The sequence below is a fragment of the Epinephelus fuscoguttatus genome, linkage group LG15 (assembly GCF_011397635.1).
Source record: "Epinephelus fuscoguttatus linkage group LG15, E.fuscoguttatus.final_Chr_v1".
Classification (NCBI taxonomy): Eukaryota; Metazoa; Chordata; class Actinopteri; order Perciformes; family Serranidae; genus Epinephelus; species Epinephelus fuscoguttatus.
Genome location: NC_064766.1, coordinates 12866118 through 12892367, shown reverse-complemented (window position 1 = coordinate 12892367; position 26250 = coordinate 12866118). Strand labels below are relative to the sequence as shown.

The 26250-nt window shown below is 41.4% G+C and overlaps 2 protein-coding genes across 4 annotated transcripts in view; both read right to left on the bottom strand.

The window, feature by feature from the left end:
* The window catches only part of LOC125901855 (enhancer of polycomb homolog 1-like), a 32917-nt gene extending 9447 nt beyond the window's left edge, over positions 1–23470 (bottom strand). Inside the window, exons 1-9 of one of the 3 annotated variants that reach the window (XM_049597808.1) lie at positions 23147–23470; positions 18507–18596; positions 7089–7248; positions 3307–3452; positions 2836–3042; positions 1593–1741; positions 1221–1368; positions 891–1055; positions 136–225 (exon numbers count right to left, since the gene is read on the bottom strand). In XM_049597808.1, coding sequence (XP_049453765.1) covers positions 136–225; positions 891–1055; positions 1221–1368; positions 1593–1741; positions 2836–3042; positions 3307–3452; positions 7089–7188 — 1005 coding nt within the window. In that variant the 5' untranslated portion in view covers positions 7189–7248; positions 18507–18596; positions 23147–23470. Of the gene's footprint in view, positions 1–135; positions 226–890; positions 1056–1220; positions 1369–1592; positions 1742–2835; positions 3043–3147; positions 3274–3306; positions 3453–7088; positions 7249–16752; positions 17204–18506; positions 18597–23146 lie in introns of those variants that run through there. The other 2 variants (XM_049597807.1, XM_049597810.1) reach the window with 2 other exon arrangements.
* Positions 23471–24645: 1175 nt separating this feature from the next.
* Positions 24646–26250, bottom strand: part of LOC125901811 (integrin beta-1-like) — a 28424-nt gene continuing 26819 nt past the window's right edge. The window contains exon 16 of the mRNA XM_049597740.1: positions 24646–25973. Within this exon, the coding sequence (XP_049453697.1) occupies positions 25908–25973 (66 nt within the window). The 3' untranslated portion in view covers positions 24646–25907. The remainder of the gene's footprint in view (positions 25974–26250) is intronic.

Below are 26250 nucleotides of genomic sequence, written 5' to 3'. Positions count from 1 at the left end.
AGTGCTTACACAGAGCATTTAAAAAAACACCTTCAACCTCAGGGCACAACAACTGGGACATTATGGCCCCTTAGACCCACCATCATGTAAGAGTAAAGCTCTAATGTGCGTTTTATGGATGCCCGCAGTACTTACAGCGTAGTACTGGCAGCCTGCCTTCCTGCGAAAGGCGTAGGCACCATCTGGGTCGTTCTCCTCCTCTGCTTCTGATGAGCCTGAGTGCAGCTGTGGACACAGAGGTTAGGGGTCAGTCTAAGGTCAGCGCAAGAGCAGAATTTAAAACACTGAAGCCCACCCACTTGTCTCATGTGGTTTTGTAATTTTGAGTGGATTTATCAGGACAAAAGGGCAGAGTGCAGTTGAGTGGAGGTATGGAAAGAGCCTGGGTAGGCTGCAGTGCAGCAGGACCGCAGAGTGGTTACAGAGACACCCAAGTTTGTTGTTTTAAGACCCTGCAATGAATTGTGTTTCCAGCATGTGTTGTGCACTTTGTTGCTGTTTTTTTAACTTAACACACTAAATCCCTTCTGGTAAGGGTCAGACAATATGCAGCCATGGAAATATATTCTGCAAATATAACAGTTTTATTTTTTCATTTATATCACTATCGTGTTACCGATGTCATCTCATCTGCTATAGACACAATTGGAGATTATTTGAGTTTCATAGTGCTGTGTAATAACTGTTCCTAGATCCACTTAGGATTTAAAACACTTGTATCTGTGTGTAATGCAAAAAGCACTGACCAACACAAATATATAACGTCGTGCAGAGAATTCCACTGAACACACATGATAAATTCTGAGACAAGAGGTCATGCTTGGTCTGTCTCATAGTGTGCTTGGCTTTGCATGAGCGAGTGCCTGTGTTTGTTTGAGTTGCACATGTACCTGGGAGAAGGGCTCGTCGTCCGAGCTGGGGAAGTCGTATTGGTTGAGGTCCTTGGCATTGAAGATGACAGGACCCACGTGGTGCGGGGCGCCCGACGAGAGAGGCAACACCTTCTGCTTCTTCTCATACCTCCTCTTCTGTCGGGGAACTTCCGTCTTCTCGGGCTGAAGGGGGAAAGAAGACACAACTTGTGAGACTTTGAACACATTAAAAGCCCACATTTAGAGTCCACAAGCGATCTTTATAATTCATTCTACAGATATATAACTCTTCACACTGGGTGTATTAAATGCGTAGTTTCGGAACCCTTGTCTTTTAGTGAGCTTCACCTTAGACTTATAGTCCTTGAGGTCCATGTGGTCCTGGTGTCGGTACTGGTTGGTGACAGGGACCAGGGGAATGATCTGCGGCCTCACCAGTGCTCGTTCAGCCAACACCTCTGCCATCACCTCACCACCGTAGTCTGACATGACGTTTCTGGAAAAAGGGAAAGAGATTAGCCAAACCGTTTTTTCTCCTCAAACTATATAAATGCAATAGGAAGCCGTGCTCAGTACAACAGCACCCAAATAGGAAAAAGCTGCTTTAACTTTTCTTTTATCTGAGTTTTACACTAAGAGCATTCACCCAACAGTCTAACTGCCTTTTGTTTTATTTCGGTACTAATGCATTATGTGTGACGCCCCTGGAGATAGGCTCACCTCTTCTCAAAGATCTCCAGTGTGAGATGCAGTAGCTCCCTCTTGCTCTTCTCCCTCCTTTTGATCATCTCCAGGATGGTGACGGCTCGGCTGAGATCCCTGCGTAGCTTCAGCATCTTCTCGTAGGACGCCTCGTCATTCTTACGGTTCTGGGTGTTGAAGGAAGAAATACGTGTCAGCAACACAAGCAACATATAAACAAGGATGTAAACATCACACCAAGACAAATAAAAGGTACATTTCGAAGACAAAACTGGCAAGTAATTAAATTAAAAGTGATTAATTTATCAGTGATTATGAAACAAATATGTGCAGTTATATGAACCATGTTGATTTATGTGCATCAAATTAAATATCAATATCAGGAAGGTTTTTGATGCATTACTAGTTTACATTTTAAAAAACTGCTTAAATGAAAGCAACAGGTTGCTGAGATCACAAAGTTAACACCAAGGCTAAATTCTTCAAATGACCACTTGGTGGCAGATACATCCTTTACAAGACAGGAGAGGAAACTACAATTTCATGGAGTCACAGAGTTCAGCAGTGTAGTATTAGTAAATGGACAACAACATTTTAAGTTGTCTTTGTATTCAAACATCTCAAATCAAGGACTTCAGTCTCATTCCAAACGAACCATAAGCTTATTAATCATTGTGCCTTCATCAGTCATCATTTCACAAACACAAACTCAGATTGTAAAGCAGACAAACACAGAATAATTTTCGAAGCAGACCAAATGTCACACTTCTGCCTTTAATTTATTCTGTCGAAACAGACCGCATTAATAAAAGCTGTACTGACTGTCTCACACAAAGCTGTGTGCCGAGACAAAACCCTCTCTGGGTGAAGTAAGACGCTGCTCGCTGAATGCAGCTGGGGTGCCTCACAGCATTCTGCTTTTGTCGGCCTGTCAGGTATTAAGAATATTTTCTGTCTACATCACAGGTGAGGCATGTATAGTGTGTAAATACTGCAAACAGGATCACGCTAATCTGGCAAAGCTTCACAAAAGACAATGACAAAGTGAAACGTAATCACTGTGTGAAAAAAATGTCAGTACAGGCTTCTGAAATGGCGAAACATTTCCTGCAACAAGGTATGAGAGTGCATAGTTTCCTTGTCCCCAGTTGTCGGCCTACTGCCCCTGACGGCATATCCAACTACACAATACAGCGGTTAACAAGACAGAGGATGTTTTTGCCATGACCACAGCCACAAACTGCGGGTAAAGACAACCGACCTTCCTGGTTTGCATCTTCTCGGTGCGCCGTCGGAAGGCCACATAGGGGTCACTGGTGCTGGAGCCGTCCCGTTTCTCCTGCTTGACGTTGTGGAGGAGACAGTTGGCCCTGCTGTTTTTCCTCTTGCGGCTCCAGTAGTCAAAGACCTCCTTGATGAGCTCATCGTCCTCCTTCAACAGCAGTTTGGCCTCCGGAAGGCTCACGAGCTAAAAGATACAAAACAGGAGTTACATTTTGATGAGTTAAATATTTATGCGTCGGGGAGGATGACAGATCTGTTATGGAGGGCTTTTATGCTGAGGGCATCTTACCATTAATGGTTTCAAATCTGTGTTATCAACTATTTAACGGTATCATCATCTTTTTATTCCCCCAAAGCTCATTTCTCATTGGTCTATAAGGTATTTCATGGTCCCTTCTTTACAGCTGGCTGTGTTTTGGGGGCAGAAGGAGACACAAACGGTGCCGACCTGCTGTCCACTGCCTTTCTCCAACCGGTCAATCATCTCCTCAAACTGCAGGAAGCTGATCTCCATCTTCTTTTTCAGCTTGTTGACAAACGCGTCGTCTTCCGAGTCCAGGTCGTAGTCGGGCTGCTCTGTGTCCAAGCTGAAAGCTGCAGGGAGGTTGAAGGAAGGAAACAGACTTTAGGTATGGATAGATAACTTAAGGGCTAATAAAACATTGCAGATTTGTGATCCATGAAAAAAACAAAATCAAGGTTGTAGAGAAAGTGTTGTGAATGATGGGGAGGAGAATTTTCTCAGACAAGATCAATACAACAAATGTGTGTCTTTTCTGCAATCCTCATATTCAGATAAGCATTTGGTGCAACCGCCCTCATATTCTGAACTTTAAGTTGACCATTTAAGTGTTAAGCTTCTCCTTTTATCCATAGCATCCATCCATCCATCTGGTACACTGAGAGCAAGTCTACCGGAGTCAAATTCCTTGTATGTACACATGTACTTGGCGAATAAAGCTGATTCTGGTGGTAATGCAGAATAAGTAACTTATGAAAGAATCAGTGATACTAGTGATTATGGGGAATTTACGTATTTGACCACGTGGATCCTTTCAAGTGTGGAATGAAGGGAAAGACATTCACAAAATCTGGCATTTATTTGGAGCAAAACTTAAGTGATCTAGTGAACATGACCTCTCTACTCTGACTCCACAGCAAACTGACCGTCAAATATATGAATTCAGCTTAACTGGTCTGGTAATGACCGAAGGCACTGCATGAAGCATGACTGAACACTATCGAGCCCATTTCCAGCCAAGACCACTTACTGTCCATGCTGAATGATCCCTTTGAAATACCAAATGCAGAGTTTTTAAATGGACCCAAACTTTGAGGTATTGTTGGCACCAAAACTCCCCTTTATGCATCATATTATAAAAGAACAGCATAATTTCTGTGTGCAGCCTACAGTGACCAATGAATGCCTTAAACTCATAATTCCCTTTCATAATTTAGCAGATAGATTCAGAGCACACACCAACAGTTACTGACAGGAACAGACAGATGGTTGCTTGGCAATACGACCGTCAAGGCCAGTTAATGCCACACATACATCTTAAAAGAAATTAGAGTAATTCAATTCACATCCAGTGTTTTCAGTGTCAGCTGTATGCTGGGAAGTCATGTAACCAATGTGCTAAGAGATGTTTACAGTACATCCTCTACTCTACCATTGTGCCCACCACAGAAGCAAGGTTACCACCCACATAGCAGTCCATACTTAGAATTCATCATCATTTAATGAGCATTTGAGTATTGTAATTTTAAGGTTGTCAGCAATGCCGAATCAAAACGCAGCCTGATGTATGAAAAGAAAATTGTCCTATACTATGAAATAAAAGAAATCTAAGCATGAATTTAAAACAATCACTGCTAGATTGCCTACAGATACAGATCTGTCCAAACATTACACAATGAAACACAGAGACAATACGCACATTTTAAGATATTTAGCTTTCTGTGCTGCCTGAACTGTAAACAATGGTGCTCTGGTGATTTAAACATTATGGCCATGTTACGAAACAGTACAACTGCTTCAAGAAAACTAAAAACAAGAGTTGAGCTTGACCAAAGAAAAACGACTAGAACCAAAACAAAACAGCAGCTGCAGCTAAAAGAAACTGAAGATTCAGAAACAGTTTGACTACACTGCTGAAAAGATGTTAACTAATACTATAACACAGCGAAGGAAAGAGGCTTTTTCAGAGCGATATACTCTGGACACCTGGACTACTGAGGACTGATGTGACCCTGTAAAAACAGCACACAGTGGAGACTGATGTCTGCAACAAAGAATTTGACCAATTCACCCAGCAAACTGTCAAACTGTGAAGCATCCCAAGCCAATATAGAGAGTAGTTTTAACCTCAGATATCTCACTCATATAAACCTGATACAGTTTTTTGTCTACTGCAGATATTATATTTATTCAACTGCACAGGACTAATGGCCCACACTTGACTGGAATAAATAAGTGCTTTGAGAGTACAGCCCACCCAGCATCTGCTGGATCATAAGGTCAGGGACACACTAGATGATTATCAGGCGTAATTACACCAGATATGCCCTTCCAGATGACTGAAAGCATGAGGACTGACTGGAACTAACCAACAGCACAGAATATCCATTTTGTTGTGTGGAGCTGGGTGCATTCAGTCACGTCCAACCCAGTAACTCACGGACTGACCCCACACTTTATCAGACAATTTAATGGAGTCTGCATTAATGTGTAGAGCCTAATAATGCACACTGAATATTTCTGCAGGTCAAAGATAAAGCAGTATAATTTTAGTTGAACCAGAGAATGTGACTCTCTGCCCTTTCCTAATGGTCTAGAGTGTGAGCATATTTCTGACTCAAAAGACAGAAAAACGTAAAAGCTTTACACTCACTGTCCTTTCGCGTTTTAAGTCCTTCTAAAGCCTCAATGGCTGGCGAGACAGTCATGTCAGGCTAATTCAAATAAACTCATTTCCTTACTGGCTCTCACAAATGCCTAAAAACTCACAGCAGGAACATCGCCACATCTGCCAAAATTAAATTAATCTAGCTTCTAACAGACATTTGCAGCAACTGTACTTACAATTAGAGACTAGAGAGCAAACGTTATACAGACCAGAGTATTTGCTGCTTCATCTTTAGAATAATAACCTCAATTCTGATTTAATTAAGGCAAATCGCTGCCATCAAGGCAACTGAGTACGACAGAAGGGATACTGACGAGACAATATGTTTATGAAGATTTTTCCACATCTTTCCAAATCTCTATTTATTTGTGCAGACTTGTATCCTTGCTAGATTTATCAACTGTCATCTTGTAAAATGACAACAAATGTGCAGCTGCATAGAGTGCCTACACTACCAGACAGACAATTATTTGCTAATGCGGTTTAGATGTTTTAGAACAAACACTACACTTCCAAGACGTGGAAATGATCAGCACTGAATATTCCACACGTTTCAAACTGTCTAGCCCTCTGAGGAAACCTTGAAATTATTCCGACAGTAATTTGACAGGACAAAACATTTGTCATTTCAGCTTTCGACTGATAACGGTGTCTGTGTGTAGGGTACAGCAAATTGCTTTCCTTTGAGAAACAATCATGGCAACCACTTGTGACACCGACATGGTTACTGAACTGAGCAATCTAGCAAACGCATTTTCTTTGATATCATTACTGAACTGGGCAATCTCACAAACTCATTTACTTTGACAAAACTTGTGACAACTCAGTAAAAGCTCATAAAACACATGCCTGATGCCATTAAACAGATGAATAGCTGTCTGAAACAACTACCTGTGGGCTCATGAGTAACTGAATAGACTCGCCTTTATGAAAGCCTTAACGCAGCCAACTTGGCAAAGTTCATGAAGCCAGCCCAGAAAACATCTTGATGAACTGTTTTACCCTAATGCCACCTTTTCCTTTCAGTCATAAGTGCTCTTTATACTCTGCTTTATGGTCCAAAAGTTAATCTAATGAAATGATCTAGAGTGATCTACAGCTATGTTAACAAATAAAAAAACTACACTCATGTGGAATTATTCCACTCATTGCCACTTATAATTTTGATCAACAGTCCCCAAGTGTCATTTAAAGCATTCAAAATAATTGAAGGAAACACTGTTACAACCTAATGAAACAACTGAGGTCCCTAATCTGCCACATCAAACTCATTTTCTCTGCTTTCAGCATCACAAATTTGCCATTAGAGAGGCCCACTTACGCTGTATGTGAATTAGCTGCTTTGGCATCTTATAGTCCCCAGGGTAGAGGGATTCGTAGTAGGTGATGTTGCTCTCTGCCTCGGGGACCGGGATGACCATGTTGTCCCGCTTCTCGCCATATACCTGCTGCGCCGAGATCGCCCGCTGGAGATGGTGTTCCTGCAAAGACACAGATGGAGGTGAGACACCTGGACTACTGAGTACTGATGTATATGTACTACAGATAATATACAAACTATGGAGTTAAATACCATACAAACAATATTATTTGAGAAACTAGCATACTAGATTGAAGAAAAGCTGGTGCCACATGGCTAAAAGACTTGAAACAAGTGAAAAATGTAATCTGGAACTGACATGAAGGAAATGTTAACCCTTAACATAAACTGGTAACACCATGTGTTTGTTGAAAAAGGTTCTGCTCTATGACAGAGCTCTCAAAGAATCCAAGCACAAAATATCAGCATAAATCGGCCAGGCTAATGTATCAGAAACGGTGCATACACTGGCCAATAAGTGACCAAAAATTGCAGTACCGAAATGCAAAGTACGTGTGAGGTCATGTACAGACAGTGTCACCATTGTTATATTTTAGTTAGTACAAAGAAGTTTAGGTTTCAACTGCAAATGTCCTGCTTAGTGGGAACTTTGTCTTGAGTCCAAGACAAATTTCCCTTAGTTGGACAATAAAGTATATCATATCGTAGTGCATCTCTGGGTCACAATCACAAGAAAAGAACAAATCGAAAAGGGATTTAAGTTATTTGTTTACATTATGGGTTTGTTAAAAATTAATCATGATTGTTCGATACATAATTATCACACTTTTCAAACGCCTTGACTTTCAGCCTCAAAAATCCAGTATTGATCAGGCTATGTTGTAGGTCTGCATAGCTATAACTGGATGTCACTAAATACAGCTAAATATCACATGACCGTGAATGAGCTAGTGATTTAAGCATGCGCCATTATGCAGAGACAACTGAGCTCTGCCGAATAACTTGGTTCCCAAAGGAGGCGATAGTGCCACGAAAAGCCTTGAAGCCCGGAAGCCGGCCACAGAGCTTCGTAAGCATCTCAACAAGCCTGAATTAGTCGCTGCAGCACCTAAAGTTTCAGTCTACTTGGTCTGTTTTCTTTGTTGTTTTGTAGAAATAGCTTAGTATCGCTGCTGTTTGTGACTGTGTTTCTAAAACCAAGCACTTATTCCACAAATTTGTCAGTTGTGTCTGCACAGAAAGCGAGAGATGAGCAGACATATGTACACACACACACACACACACACACACACAAACAGACAGACAGAGACCCTCTAAGTGGGATTAGAAAAGAGCAGAGGTACAGAATTGTTTATTGACTGCAGCTTGTTCAAAGATTGACTTTTTTTAAGCCTACAGAAAGAGTGAAGCACCAAAAACAAGGACCGTTAGGTACTCGTACTGAGTAGTATCAGTTCAAATGCAACGGTACGTATTCTTAATATCTGCGGAAAATCCCTTTCTAGCTTCCTAGCTGTGCAATCAACCAGCAGCCTACTAGCAGTTTGACGGGAACTTTAAGTAAAGCCATTGCAGAGTTGTGAGAGTTACTGAGTTGTGGAAGGAAACTGACAGTTATCCAATCACACATTGGGCAACCCTTGTCATCCAGACCATGACAGTCTTACAAAAAACACCTTGTAAAGAACAAACAGCAGTGTCAGGTCAACAGAAAAACACTTCATGCTAAATCCACACTGCCACATCATTTTGAATGTTGAATCTTTTACGTTTGTGTTTAAATCTGTTCGCATTTGCAAAACTCTTCATTTATATATGTGAATCCAGGTGTCATTTTCATGGTAATAAGAGTTTACCAATTGAGCCTTGCATGATACAGCCTAGGTACAGAAACTGGACTGAGACAAATCTGAGCCTGCCATCTAATCATTATCATCTTCAGAGCATGAAGAGAGAAAAACCTGATACTGTTTTTGTCAGCTGGCCTTATCTACTCGCCACAAGTGTGACGAGAGCCTGCCGCTGCCAAGCCCGTTGAGGGGTAATGTGCCGGAAGGAAGGCAGACAGGCTGGATAGCTGACTAACTGGTTTGCTGGCGGGCTGCTCGTCTGAACAGTCCCAGTCAGTCGTAGTAGTAGAGCCTTTGGCCCAGAGCTGGGCGCTGAGCCACTGGCAGGCAGTCTGTCAACAAGGCAGCGTGCTGCCGGCCTCGTACAGCAGCTCTCTGGGGAGAAGGTGTGTATTTATTGTTTTCCCTGCGGCTGTCAGAGACACAAGGGTAGTAGGGAAGGGGGTTGGGGGGGGTATCTGTGCCCTAGGAAGGTAGACGGAGTGAGTGAATGAGTCACAGAGAAAGTATGTGTGTGAGGTAAAGCAAATGAGTGACACTGTGTGAATTGGTATTTTTTTTCATGGAAAGCAACAGACTTTGCCTACTGCAAAAACAACCACTATAAGCCAACCATGGAATAGTCACTGCCATGTAAAGCATGTATAAAGGAGGACAGACTATATTCACAAGTATCGAAGAGCTTCATTCAGATTCAACATGTGCAGTTTACACTCTTAGACAGACACCAGTTTGAACTGGACTCCAAACGTCATGAGGTTTGCTAGTTCCCGAGGCTGTACCTCCGTAAACTCAATTATGCAACCAACACTTCATCATAGTCACCGCTTCTTTTTCACATGTAACCATTTATTCTGGCTATACCACAAGCTACTACTACAGCTATGTCCATAACTCATCTTATATTCAAGCATCAACATACCTGCATGGTCCGACTCAGTGTGCAACTATCCAGCTTTTCAGCTGTTACCTCTATACTGACTGCTAGCAGCAGTAAGCTGCTCTCAGCAAAGTTTTTTGCCATCATTCTATGTCCTCTGGATTTCCTGAGACTGAATTGCAGGGTGTTGAGTTGACCAGTTAATTACTTTGTGGTCAGATTGATCAAAGTCGATCAGATCAGAGGAGCACTGCTGCAGAGGTAAGTGAACACAAACTTTAAGACCCAGTGCTGGACTGCAGGCTGGGTGCGTGGTTTTCGATGGGAATGCAGACAGTTTTTTGAAAGCAGTTTGGAATAACGAGTGGCAAGTGACAGCACCACTGTTGTAAGAAAAAGAACCTTCAATTTTATATGAATCAACAAACAGTTTTAGTTTTACTTTGCCTGGAGCTCTGCTGCTTAGACAGTGTGCAGAGTACGCTGCTCAGAGAGTGTGGTGCTCTGAATAACTGAATGAGGTATATATATACACACACACACACACACACACACACACACACACACACACATAAATACGCAAAACACACAAATATATCAAAAGTGTTCAAAATGAACGGTGGGAAACCGGTGACACAGAACATTCTGAGGAACCTCCGTTGACAAATCATATAGAGATAAAATCCCTACATTTGAAATGTAGTTACTGCATCTACTCATTGTGGACAAGAGGCTAGTGCTCATGACAGTACGAAATTTAAACACTGATAGCTTTCTGCTTGCCTGAGCTATGACCTTAGCTAGCTAAGTGGTGCTACATGGGCTAGCCGTAGATGCACACTTCATTCTGTGTGGTGATATGGTTGGTGGGTGTATTTCAGTAGAAACAAAATAGTTCCTACATGGAAGTGCTCACAGCAAGGTCTGTGGAGTATCTTGAGTAACTGGGTCATCATTTCTGGAAAGAGACATTGCTATTGAGTTTTTAATATGTACATTTTGGTGCTTTCAGCACTGCAAGTTGAGTGACATCTAGTTCCAATATACTGAGAGAAGGCAGACATCTTTACAGCAGATATCTTTCAACACACTGAGCAACTCACACCAAAACTAGACTGATAAATAGCACTGCAGGTGAGAGGAAAAATTATGTTTTGTTTTTGTTTTTTTTTTCAACAGAACAGCACTATAGTAATAAAGTATCCTGAGATGAGTCATTACATCATCATTTAATTGCATCTGAACAATAAACAGTTGTTTTGTGGTTGACTGAGCAGCTTCATGACATCAATATGGACTTTTCTACTATAACATTTATGTAAGCTGCTTTTATAGGACATTTCTTCAGCTTAGTGCTTAATGTTAGATGGATTTTGTTTTAATATAAGCTTCCCTTGGCACCACATCACAGCCAGAAGGACGTACGGGAACATAACGACGGCAAGCAGTTTTCATTGGGTTACATCAGGTCAGTGTGCAGCTTCTCAGTAAGACATCAAGCAAAACTGAACTTGATCACTGCAGAGCACAGATGAATTTGTGCCTTGTGACCTCACAAAACAGGGAAGCTTTTTAATCACTATATTTACATGCACTAAGTATTTCGGTTGACATGCCCTACCATGTCATTTATCACATAAACATATGAAAAAGAGGAACGGCTGGTGCAGTTTGTGTCATTTTACTTCCATGCATCAAAATAGGATGTTTTCCACTGTTGGCAGACTTGGTGGACTGCTGGACCTTCAACATCCTTCTTCAAACAGTCCATGTTGCAATATCTGCGCATATTCAGGGGAATAAAAAACCCCTGCTGATATCAAAGTCTTTCATGATGTTTAAAAGTAGGTGTTCCTCATCTGACCAGAAATGTGGAAATGCTTTTCTTTTGGGTGTGCATCTCTACCCTGCCCTTGCAAACTGTTGGCGAGTTGGTTTGTGTACAATGCATCCATGACAATGCAGACAATAAATAGGCAAGAGGCCGTGTGCTGCAAAATGCAGTAAAAACGACGAGTGAGACACCTATTTCGAATGCACCGTTTACATGTGCAAAGAATGCTCCTAAAACCCAAATAACAGCATAGCCCACATCTTAATCAGGAAATGCTACATTTGAAATAAGGCCCAATTAAAAATATCCAAACAGAATATGCTGTTTACGTGATCTGCATCAAATTCAGAATATTGTGTATTCATATTCTGAATAGTAGTGGAGTATTAGTGCACATACATGTAGTCAGTGCTACAATGGGTTTATCCAGAGGGTCCATAACACTGTAACTGAGACCTTGCTAACACAAAGCAGAAATCTGCTGAATTCAGTTCAGACTATTCTATTTGGTCTATAGTCATGTATTATTTCATACAAAGCGCTGTACTCTAACTAGAAAAAAAACCTTTTCTATCTACAAGCAAAGACTGAAAAATGTGGACAAAACCCTCATTTTGAGCAATTTTAGTTGGCAACAAAATAGATCTTACAAACTTAAATAAAACAGCGTTGATATACATGGACACAGTATTTTGCTTTCTTATGTTTAAAAAAGGGTTTAACTCAGTTTTTACTGGTTGATTTTGACAAAAATATCAAATGATAATTACTTCTCCACTATATAAAAACTATAATTGATTATTACTTATTTTGTTACCATTTTACTTAACTGGTTACTCATCATATCACCATCAACAAGAAAACAGAGGATGCCAAAGAGGCTGAAAAGTAAACTTTATACTGTGCGACCTTCAGTATACCATCATGTTGTCTGCAATCATCTGAAACACTTTCAGTCGCCTGTATCAAATCTATTTTATTGTGTCTCAGAGAATCGTGTTCATCAACACTATTTGGACCCTTGGGGCTAATAATATTCCACACAGTCTGTTATACCCGAGGCAAGTGACTGTATTTTACATTCGTATCGCCATGTGCTCTGGCGATCTGTTCTGAGGGAGTAGCTGGAGAAGCTGCTGTGGACAAACCTTTCATTTTATTATCAGTGCCTCCCTAAGGCATCTCAAAACTTGTACACATTCAACCTATCTGTAGCATTTACTGTGACCCCCTCTGTGCATGCACACTTGTGTAACCTTCATGTTCCTATCCGATTCCCACTGAAACATTCCCCCAGGCGAACGCCTAAACCGCATCAATGTCCTCGGGCCTCTCCACAATGAGGGAAAAACTCATAAAATCAAACGGCCTCCAGCAAAAACACATAGGCTGCCAAACATAATCAAGCAATGTGTTTGTTTACTTGCCCGGCCACTGCTATTTGCTTGAGAATAAATAGACTTAGATTGAGGTGAACAGTCAGAATACAGAGCATTGGCTGGTGCCCTCACACACAAACTTATCCCTCCTGCTCTCGCTTTCTCACACATACACACAGAGTCCAGAAATAGCCTTCTAAAATGACCACATCGATCACTGTCAAGTCTGCTGAGGCAGCCAGAGCCTCCTCCACCTTCCCCAGTCTCGCCTCTGACAGCTACTGTCCCAGACACTGTAAATGCCACTTAACATGATGGACAGCCGCAGGGGCTGGTCGGGTAGGGCTGTCGAGGGACGCATAGCTACAGTACAAAGCAGTTTTTATGCACCGCGTGGGAGAGGATGATTTTTAACACCCAGTGTAAGTGGGGTGGGAAATCAACGGCTGCCATCAGACTGTGCTTTTGGCTGCTGCTGCTGGATTCTAGCTCTGCCTGGCAGTTTGTAAAGTTACTGATCATGAATTGAGAAACTTTCCATTCCGCAAATTAACATGGCTGTTCAAATAAGATAATAAAGAAAATGAGTTTTTTTGAGCGTAGGTCCACTATTGCATAATAATGAAGTGAAACCAATGACTCACAGACATGGAACGTGAAATGTCTTGTATCCGTGGGCCAATGCCTGGAAAAATCCTAAAACCACCACTCACTCTCAGTTGTTGTTTGAGTCAAGGCTTGCCTCGCTGGAAAACTAGCTGTGGGGTTAGATTCAAGAACCTGCCTGGAGGCTGGTGTTAAATTCCCACGCTGCCCACATACACATCAATACAAAACTGTCAACAGCGAAAGAAAAAGGGGGAAAACCGCTGACAAAAGCAACTTTCAACTTCACAGCATGTAGGCTGCAGAGACTTTGGACAGGTGACATGCCCCACATTCCCACCCAGCAAGGCTACGCACTGAGAAACTGGTGGCCTGCCAGAATGTGTGCCTGTTAGTGTCTCTGTGTGTGTGCGCGTGCTTGAGTACAAGAACTGTGTCTGGCAAAGAGGCAAACACAACAGATGCCTGTGGGTTCCCACCAGGGCCGCAGACACTGACCTCACTTTCACCCAAACGTAAACACAAGACAAAGTGTCTGGCCCAAAACAAACAAGCCGCACGTGCTGAGGGAGTTTCGGCGATGACGGCTCTTCAGTCAAGCACCGCATACACACACCGCATGTGAATTACAAAACCGCATGCTGGATTGAACGATGATTCCTGAAAGGCAGGTCCAGCAGCAACAGAGAAAGCAAGCATTGAGTCTTGTACTTGCTAAACGGTACAAACAAGCAGTGTTAAATCTCGCATACAGAAGGGTCTAAATCTTCAAGTGGCTCTGAGTTCACCAGCTCTTAAATGGCAGGGTCAGGGAGTACAGGGACACCACACAGTCTACAGACCACACAACACTGAGTGGACTGTCAATGTGGTTGACACTGTTGCAAGATCAGTGGGTCAAGAATCTCCAGAGAAGCCAGGCACTATCCTTATGTAGATGAATGAGTGAAGAATCAGGGATGCATAATAAATGCCATGAGCGACACCATCAACCATGCACGATTCAAAGCATACTTGCATCTGACGTAGAAACTCAGAACAGACAACTCCAGTTGGGATGTAGCAGGCCTTGGCCTACCTCTTATGATAATATGACTGTTACATAACTGAGCACTCCAGCTGAGCAGAACACAGACTTTGAAGTGACAGCAGCCCCCCTCCTCCTCCTGCCCTGATCTCCTCCTGAGCGCCACGTGCCACTGGTCTGCCAGCCTGCTGTGCCATCTGACACACTGAACCCCTGACACTGAGCTACCACAGGAGCAGAGAGGCAGAGGCTGCAACATGCTTCCAGTGAATAAAACCAGTATCCACGAGGGATGTCTGTAGTGATATTCCCCATTCAAATGCCTTTATATTTAAACATCACTCAAGATACTGCTGGGTCAGCTAGAAAACAACACTCAGGAGAAGCAGTTATCTTGCTTCAAGGAGCCAGAATAAGGACAGATGTCTCATAAATTACATGTCAAGAGTGAAGAACAAATTTCCCACGGGGTGCTTCTGGTATACAAACAAACCCCTACATCCTAAAGATAGCCACACATCACCCAGAATAATCAAGAGCGGGAAGCAGACTTTGTTTATTTACCTTCCTCAGTGGCTGATGCCCTAGATACTCACCTAGAAATATCAGCATTTCTCTTGCCAACTAAATTGTCATAATATGATAAAGGTTCCACAAAAGGATGGTGAATTATCTGCCAAGATAGCTTGTAGAGATTTTCAGTGTGTTGGTTTTAAAATTTAGACTGCTGTTCTAAAGTGTGGACTGACAAATCACAGCTTATACTCAATCATTCCTAGCACTATCTGCACTACTGTAGCGTGCCCAAAAACAAACAGCTTCCCTTAATCTTTAGCGCCCAGTTGCACTGTTGTGGTTCAATAGTGATGAAGGGTAACTTTTCTGGAGTGGAACACAAATCTAAAATTGAAGGGTATTTAGGGGGCAAAATGGGCAACAGCATTCTCCCCTGCGGTGCAACAGTGTGGGCTAAATGGGTAAAATGAAAGTTTGAATCATTTAATTTTCCTTCTTTCAGGGCTAAACATATGTCCAATGTAAAATGTAAATAACACAATGTGTGTCTGAATTACACTGTTTTATCTCTGGTAGTAAAACTGAAAAACATCAATATAACCTCCAAACTTTTGAACAGCAGTGTGCGTGCACTGGAGAATTTGGTTTGTGGATGTGATTTAGTGCTCTTATCTGGAAAATTAAATGTCAACACTGCAAAACCAGAGAGACAGTTATTACAGTGACAGCTTGCTCTGGAAAGTCAACATAGGTTAATATGTTAAAGGAAACCTCTCCAGGTTAGTGGTGTAATGCTGACAGATTAAACAATGTATCTCACCAACCGCAGCACAAGCAGTATGATTAACCCAGTGCATTTACTGTTTAAACAATGGTTCTAGTTGTGGCAATAACTTCATGACAACAGCTGCAGTATATACATATAGAGAAGGATCATAACCCAAAGCCTCCATACAGGTAAACATGAAGGGGTGCATCATATTGACAAAATACTAATAGCCAACCAACTGTGACACTGCACAAGGAAATATCTCAATTATGTCAACACACACAATAATGTAAGCAAAGACACATAAAAACACAGACTACACCCTGTTCAATACAACCAGAACTGAGGTTTTCCTCAATGCATGGCAGCAGTGTTGACATTTCTGTCTGGTAGTAGCACAGATGCCACATATAATCTGAAATCACTAGAGCTCCCCCTTGCCCTAGTCCTTTGCAATTACGCCAACACAAGGCCCCGTCCTGACAGACAAGACAAAATGTCGGAATTGCTGAAGTCACATGACTCCTTTGTACTCAGAAAATCACCTCACGCACAAACAAGCCGGCCAAACTGGGTTATTTTACCCCATAATGACACAATGCACCCCTGCGCTGCCCAAACAGTCGTCCCAATACCACAAATGGGCCATTTGCAACAGAATTCCGTCGTGTTTCTCCTGAGAAAATTGGCGGCCATTTTGTGAAAGCTTGCGCAGGAAAAAAAGGAGGGACGCCTCTGATCATATAAAAATAAAAAATAAAACAAAGCATATATTTTCACATTTTGGACGGTTAAAAGCATACCGATTCCTCTTCTTTCTCCATCCCCGTAGGCATCTGTGGCACGGCCCGGTTAATGGATGCATATTCGTGTAGATCGGGTAAATCCTCACAACGGAAGACGGGTAGTGGCTTGGAAGCGTCCAGCGCCCGTGCCCGAAACGACAATTTACTCATTTTTCACAATTCGAGATGCAATATAAATCTATCGGATCTCCTAATATTCAAAACGGTACCGAGTGGAGCTTTCATGGATGTTTCTGTGCGGTTATCTCTATTCTAACGTTCGAATGGTTGTAGCTTGTATTTAGGGCGTCGCCAACGGAGCCGGGGGAAGGCCCGGATCTTGGTCGCTCGCTCTCGGACTGTTTTTTTCCGACGCTCCGCTCCCTATCGTTGGTTCAGTGCGCCATGGACAACATGGCGGACATTTAAAACTCTTTTGCTCTGTTTCGCTCGGAGCGGTCCAACCCCCAGTTCGCGGACCGACCATTCCCACACGATCCCGAGCGCTTGCGCGTTGCGGGGGTGGGGGGAAGGGGGCATTTTCTTGCAAACTAACTCCTCTCCACACATACACATAAATTATTGAAATTAACATTAGGCATGGCCGAAATATGTACGGCGAAAAAAAAATTAAAAAATAAATAAAATAGGGGAATGTATTATATATTAATGAAACACCTAAATATACTATAGAATAAATACATAAAAAGAATAATAAATAACTTAAGATTCAATTAATAGATAAAAACAACAATTAGCCAAAAAATAAATAAATAAATAAATAAATAAATAAATGTTTAAAATGAGTGTTTAAATTAATGACTTTTTGCAGCGCTGATTAAAGGCATTAGTTCAAAATCTGGTGTTGCTAATTTATACTTATTGATTATGCAGTCAATATTTGAATGTTAAATACCAATAACATTATTTCCACGTTTGTTTTGATCAGACCTCTCAGATTATCAGAAATCAAAGCTCATCTGTCACAGTTTATTCTGATGAATAATTTTTCTTCCTTTTAAATCGTGTATTGATTGATTAAATTTATATTAAAATGGGTGTTGCCGGGTTTATTATAAATACAGAATAACTACCCTAAAATTCTAGTATTAACAAAAGCCTAAATTAACCCAAAATTTCCACATTATAATTATTTTCATTCAGCTTTTCCCAGTTTTAATGAAATCCTACTTTACATATTGCTTTTGTGGTTTAATGCGTTGGTGCAAAACTGGAGGAACAAAATCCTTCTCAGTGCTCAGAATTACAAATTCCACATCATCCACTGCAAACCAATGCCTTACATACAACAGAATATAACATGGTTCCTGTGAACTGACCTGAAAGAACAACTCAGGTCCACTGACCCTTAACTATCACTGGTGATCCTACAGCAGCCCATTTTATATAGATGTCTATTCCAGGTGAAACGCTTCATGGCAACATGTTCACCACATGAACAATGACGCCCTCTTCTGGCGTGACAGGCAAAGTATCTGACTCTCAGGACAGCAACATGTCTCTTTGAATGCAGTACAAAGACACACTGACTGCACACACCATTTGCTGAATATCTGTATCCAAAACATTACGCAACTCATGAGTCTGTGTACGATTCAGTCTGGGTGACTTCAGCAGACCTCATGGACTGGGGTAACTGAGAACTGATGTGCTTGGTATGCTACGCAACGACAGCCAAAGACATCTAGAGTGTTATTTAATTATGTTTATCAAGGTCGGAAATTTTTTTTACAATCGTGAAAACACCTTACCTGTTGATGACATTAGGTTTAGCCAGGGTCCACCCAGAAAAGCTGAAGTCCTCTTCTCATCATTAAATCCACTGACTGCATCATGAGGACCTGAGGGTCAGTTGACAAAAGCAACAAGAGCATTTAGCCAAAACTGCACTCTAGGGCAGTTTAAGGAAACACAAAGGCGTAAAAAGAAAGATATTGTGGAAACTCACAAGACACTCAACTTCGATTTTTCACTTGCTAATTAAAAAGAGATTTAGGAAAGGGTCGTCTGGGCGGAGCAAAGTTAAAACATTGGTGCACCACCTGATTATAATTGTCAGCAGTGCTGCCTGGTTTAACCCTCCAATGACCACACCTGGATGTGCTTTAGGGCATCACTAAATGGATCTTTGGTGCATGGTGAATTCTTATAAAGAATATTTATTGTGTTTGCAACCACTAGCAAGTGACTTCACGGTCACTTACCATTTCTCCTTTGTCTTTGTATCACGTAAGTACCACTGTTAACCGTTGCAAAAGCCCTTTTCTCTGTAATGTCCCAAAACATGAGGGGAGAAGGCACACACAATGTGGTTCCAATTAAGAAACAAATTGTGAGCAACACTGAAATAGATACTACAGGCAGACAGTAAATTAGGAAGATTAGACAGAGCAAAGGTTCCCAGCTGTATTAATCTGGGTCACTGTGGTTAAGTCCACATTTTAACCCCAGGCCAATGCAGCACACATTTTTGGTTTTGAATATCTATCTTTAGAGATATTGAATGGATAACCATAACAAATCGGCAGGATGAGTTGTTGTAACTTTGGTGATGTCTTAAAGGTGCGGATTATGACATTCAGACCATTAATACAGAAGCAAACCACGCTTTGTTATGTAAAGATATACTAATGAGATCCTGAGCAGAGAATTAAGCCACGCCCCCTCTGTGTGTTTTAAAATCCCCTTTCTCTGTACATTGTTTTGGTAACCGGTCCCATCTTGCTTGCATGTTACTGGATTTGAGTCCTTTCCTTCTCGTCCCATTGGCTAGCTAATAGCCGCTGCTCTGCACTGCGCTCATACAGCAGTTACTAGGGATGTCCCGATCACTTTTTTTTTTTTTTTTGCATCTGATCCAATACAGAGTCCTTTATTTTGAAACCGAGTCTGGTACCGAGTCTGATTTGATACTTTGCAAAGCATTAAGAAAGGGAAAAAAAAAGAATGCATCCAAGCTGTCCCTTAAGGTTTGTTTTTATTTAAATAGTATCCAAAAATCTTATCGGTGGTTCAGCAGCACAAAATGTAAACAAATTCAATCTCTTCTTCTTGTCTTTAACAAACAAAATAGGCCTATATCTTTATACATTGGAAAGCGAGGCAACAATGAACAACATAGATGAAAAACCTGGCCATTTTTGTTGTTTTGATTTCTCAGATCTTTTATTACCAATTCTGATTTTGTAAAAAATAACGTGATTGGAGCCGATACCGGATCGGGACATCCCTAGCAGTTACCGCTGATAACACCGACCATAGACTTTAGAATAGAGATGGACAACATGAAAGCGTCCCAAAAGTGAAGCCAAAACATCTCCATCACCCCCTGGTGGCCGGCTGCAGTACAGGTCATAAACGACGCTCCATTTAATTTAGTGGACATGACATGAGCCAAACAAAACAAACAAAGTACATGTTTCGGTTTCTGTCATTTTAGTTTTTATCTAATGTATTTTGGAATGTTCCTTTTTCTTTTAAGTTTGGTTTTATTAGTCATTTGATGCTGTGATAAGGGGGTTGGCATCATGACTGACAGCTGTGTGTGCTAATCAGTGTGCTTGTGTTCCATGGTGGTGCTCACGATAGGTTGGAGAGGTCTATGGACAGGAACTTGAAAATGCCAAAATCGCTACTGTGTAGACTCTGGCTCCAAATGATGTCACCGATGAAAGATCTCAGCGGCCGTATCAGGGATATTTTGGCTTCATTTTTGTATAGTGGGAGCAAACAGAGTTGCGTCATCCATCTTAATACACAGTCCATGGCCCCAACCCACAGTGGGCATCACAGAAGCTTAATACCCACCCTCTGGTTCCCCCTACAGGATAATATTGTTTTCTGCCAGCACTGTTGCAGTTGTTAGCACTGTTAAGGCCCAAACTTACTCGGGCGGAACGTACACGGAGCAGACTCCACGGAGGTCTGCCCGGACTAAAAGCGGACGTCCGCAAGCCCTGTGAGCGCAAAGCTCAGACTTTACGACCGCGCGGACTCCGCTCCGCGCACCAGTGTCACACAAAAGACTGCTCGGCATGTATTTTTCACATCACGGGGATTTTTCACGGACATTTTTACAGGAAACTACAACGCGGAAGTGTGCTCGACTATGGAAGCCCGAATGACTTGGACATTCCTCGCGGAGTCCGCTCTCCTTATAGTACGCCCGAGTCTGTGAGCACCTTTAGCATGCTTCAACTCAGCCGAGGTGAGAGCTGTTTGAAGGCAATCCCAGTTCAGACTCTGAATCTTGTATACTACACCTCTAGCTTTTCATTTAACGCCATGTGCAGGTCTAAATTGTCCGATATGTTGCTTGATTACTTACAATACTTGCTAAACTAATGACATTCCCATCAGCCCCAGCTGTACTTCTGTTTAATGCTAATTAGTGAATGTTAGCATGCTAACACAATGAACTAACATATGTGCTACACTTCAGCATGTTAGCGTTGACATTGTAAACACGTTGGCAGACTGAGTTTAGCATTCGGCTAAAATAGCTGCTGTGGCAGCCTCACAGACTCATTGGTGTAGCTGTGGACTCTCATGTCCTCGTGTGTTTCCACTGGATCAAAAACATGTAATGTTAAAGGGGTCACTCAGAGTGACAAAACCCAACACTGCACCTGAATGCCACTAGAAGTCTCTGTACCAACTGTAACCTGTCCCTGAAGGTACCTGTCCTGTTGTATAGTAAGCACCAGGATTGGGAATTAAATGTTCTGTCCAGCTGCCACTGTGGGTGTTAGATTCCAAAATCTACCAGCTACTCAATAAATTACCATTGTTTTTTGGCAGGTGAGTAAAACAAATCTAGCAGCCACTTGCATATTTTTACCAGCATTTGGCTGGTGGCCGGTGCTAATTTCCAACCCTGAGAGAATCAACCAAATTCCTCTACATTTATAATCAGGGAAGAAGTTCTGTTATGCAAAGCAGCACTGAGATCATTACTGAGGCAAATAAAACTGCAGGAGAAGAATTTGAATATTGATCAGTTGGATACATAGATAACTTGCTGTTTTCATTTAGGACACTACTGACTTGTAGCGATACTTTTGTCTGTATTCATTGATTCCTCAAAAATGTCTTATCCTCATCCCACTTGTGTCATCAATACAGTGCCAGCAATGTTGTGATGAATATTTATGTCTTCATTTTGAAACGAAAATCCCATCTGAGGTTAGTATTCTCCTTTAGTTACACTGATATTAAGCTGTGTTTTGTAGATGAATGCTTTGAGATATTCTTTCACTTGAAGATAATTACCAGCCTGGCTATTCATGATCAAAACAAGGCAGGCATTTGAGTTTGAAGGAAGGGCCTCAGTATCCTATGATTATGCAAAAAATGACAAGAGCAAGGTTGTAATATTTTAGTGTTCCACATTAATATTTGTGACCTTGACACTGAAGCTTCTTACAGCTTTGCAAAAGATGTAAACATACTGCTATTAACATCTCACCTCGCAAACAGGGCTTTCATACCGAACATGCTTTGTGCAAGACTAACCTACAAATGTCCCATGTGGGTGGGGTTTGTCCCACAATGCCCAGATAGTTTACAAAATCACAGGAACCCCTTTTTATTATTCTTTCCTGGTTTAGGCAGAAAATGCATACCTGATTGACCTGATGCAGTGAACTCTACCCATGTGGTATTTTAAGCAGGCTTATATCGATAATTATAAACTAACACCCACTGCTAGTCACCATGAGGTAGCTCTATCCCTGGATGGGTGCAGGTCATCCAAATCTCATCTTAAAATGGAGGTTTCTCAAGTCTTGCCACCTTTTTGAGTCCATGTAGAATAGGTGGGGGGTTGAGGTGGGGATAATACAGTGGATAATGCAGGGGATATGAGGGATCCAGACCCATGCAGGCCAGGGCCAAGCAGTTCCCTGACAGACCACAGGAACTGCCTGGCACTGTTCAGCCACACACCCTAAGCCTCTGAGCCAACAATGTTACATTTCCAACCAAGATGATGAAAAACCCAAATATGAAATCATGTCAAAATTACCTCCAAAGCCCTCATCGACTCCTCACCTCCGCCTTCTGCTGATTTATTACCTCCCTGTCAGCCGGATCAGGTTTCCGACATTCTAGTTTTGCCAATAATGTAACAACTAATGAACTAGATTTATGTTTTATACATTAAAAACACATTATTCGCCCCAAATGATCGATATCACAACCTCATGGCTTCGGGAGGTGACAAAGTGATGAGGAACTTGAGGTTTTAGTGCTGAATTGCATCCAGCTGACCAGCCAGGAATTTGATTGCGTGTATGAAATCATCTGATGCCAGAAAACACTATTCACGGATGGGCCTTTCTGCCGACTATCGATTCAAGTTACAAAAAATACAGTACAAGAAAATACTCACCAAGTCGACCGTTCGGCACACGTCGGGGATTTCAAAGACAGATGGGCAACATTTCTGCAAGTCAGAAGTTAAAAAAAAAAACGCCAGGCAACACGACGCAGCTAGCAAGAACTAACATTAACGTTAGCCACCGCTAGTTCTTCTAGTTGGTTTTCATAATGAAATAAACCAAGCAAACGGTGAGCCGGTTTCCTGGTGTGTGAGCCAATGTCCGCTTTATATTCACCTTGTCAAACAGCGTTTATCGGTCGATGAAAAGTCTGTGTTTTCCTGTCGATGCAAAGCAGGCTGAAACTAGAGAGGTGGACACCAAAGTGCTACTGTTGGGGGTTAACAACTTTGCTGTAAAACACGGCCCGTGATTGGTCAGACGAAGCCACCAATCACCTGTGGAAAGCCCTGGACTTGTGGCGTCACGTTCCACAGGGGATGGGACGCAACGTGATTGGCTGACGGTGTCACGATGAAGTCTGGGCTTAAGCTCTTTAGCTGGTTTTGATTTCTGTCCATTAAAGGTATACTTTACATATATTTAGCGATGTATTGTAGCCCAGGCTTCAGTTTAGACTTGGTTCTGCTTTTATTTAACTTATTTAACTATGTAGTGTCTTTACATTAAATTACATATGGCATTCAGTGTATTTCTTTGCACTATTATTTCCAACTTCCTGTGACCATGTCAACATTCATTGGTCAATATTATGACATTCCAACCTCTTCATAAAGACAAAAAACACATATATTTGACATGTAATTGTACATTTTTTTTATTTATGATTCTTGCTTTGTAGTACTTGTTTTTTATTTCCTCTTACTGTTTTTTTGTGACCTTGTGTAACAAAATACCAAATTCCTTGTATGTAAGAAACTAGTAAGATATAAACCTGTTTCTAATTCTCGAGGTAAGACTCAAAATGCGCATGGCAATTTTTTTCCCAACAAAGCTGGGAATAATTCAAAGCACATTTTCATGTTTTTCATTGGTCACCTCACTGAGCAGAGATAAAACCACTGCCATACATTACTCCTTGAAGCTCCATATCATGTTCATGTTGAGTCATTGGGGCTACAATATAACCCCACAACAATTTCAATCTATGTCATGATCATGTTTTCTCCAACTTTGTTATTAAAAAAACAAAACAAAAAAGGTGGCTGAACACTACTACACATGGAACGCTTCCCCATGTGTTCCTGCTTTTGGGGCACACTACTCTACTTAAAAAGAAGCCATGTTCTCTTTAAAGCATCATTAGTTTTGTAAACATTACTAGAGATTAAAAAAAGTTTAGTGTAAAGATATGGACAACTGAAATTCTAACTCTTCAAAGAATGAATCAATAACCAGTTTGTCATCAGGTTCATGCACATTAATGCCCACCTTTTAGTAAGAAGTGTAAAACTTGATGCTGGCGACAGACACACTGAACACAACAGTGAGTAAAATAAGAAATCCACACAGTAATTGCACAATGATATTTTAACAATAGAAGGGTACATCGTTTTCAATGTTTATTCAATAAATAATTTCAGAAATACAGAATTGCAAATGTGAATGTGTGGAATTTAAAAAAAGGCACTTAAAAACAATGGTGACAGGTGTAACCTTTTTTTTTATCTTTACAAAAACTCTAGAGCTCTAGAAATCATTCCCTTACCGCTGATCTTTAAAACTGAACGACGTTATCGTCATTCCTATTTCTTTTCAATAAAAATGTTTGATCGAGGCACCACAAAGGACTTGGGTGGAATTACTGACAATAAAAAAAGTGTGACCCCCTTCCCCCAATTCACATCCTACAAATAAAAACATTTCAATAAAAGCAAATTTAGTTAGCAAATAAGGCAGGTTTGCGTGTATTTGGCATTGCTGTGAAGAATTAAGGACCTGAGTTGGCTTTAAATTAAGCAAGTAAGACCTGGAGCCAAACAGTAACACTACTGTACACTGTTGTCCTTTAATCTAGAAAGGCAGCCTTAGAAAATATCTTTTCTCGACTAAAGATTTCAGTTGATTGTTCAGATGGAGTAAGTCACACAGAAAAGACACACTAACGCCTTCAATCCTGTTCTGTGAATACATATATGGCTTAACACAGAAACCACAACATACTGTACATTTCATTGCTACCATGCGGCAAAGTGGCGCTACCTTTGAAGGGTTTCAATCCAAAGAGACATAAAGAGTGACGGACACCTACTCAGTCAAAATGATTACAGACACAAGAAGATCTTTGCTCTGACAGCAAATCAATCTCACGACCTTTGCTCACCTGTGTTTTGGAAACATTGACTGACAGACTGCCACCCACTCCACACTGTATACACAATGATTTGGAAAGGAACCCTTCATTTGTCGCCCATGATCAACATCCAATTTAACCCTCAATAAAACACTGATGGCTTGATGGTTCTTTAAAAAAAAAGGCACAGCTAGGCTTTCCTTGCCAGTCCTGTGGCGGAAAAACTACAAATCAGATCAACACATTCTCTCAAGTTCCGCAGAATCAAAAAAAATAAAAACAAAACAAAAAAATGGAACCCCACATTTATACAGACTGTACACATTTCAGATGATGCATAGAAAATAAAAACAAGTTAGTAAAACAAACTGAAATAGTGGCAAAATGCATTGCTATCATTTGGTGACTACAACAAACAAACAAACGGACAGTGAGAGCATTATAAAACCCGCCCCTCCCTTCACCCCAGCCCATATTCTTTTTCCATACAGTGTTGTCACAAGGAAGGCAAAGCTCCATCATTTGCCCTCGTACTTTGGATTGACGACAGTTGTTACGGCACTTTTGTAGATCGGATTCTCACCCTGAGAGACACAGAAGAACAAGAGTGAGTATAGTTGTGAACTTAAACCAAGTAATGAGGTCACAATAAACAAATTTCAATACCATGAAGATCAAAAGATTAAGATTTGCAGCATACTAGCAAACAAGAAAAGCCAGGAACGAGCATGTGGCCACACTGTTTGCCTTTCTCACCATCTGGTCAAACATGTTACATGAACTTGGGCTCAGCTGTTGCCATGGTTGTAGCAGTTTGTGTCAGACTGTCACTCTGTCTACTCTGATCCTTAACTATTGCAG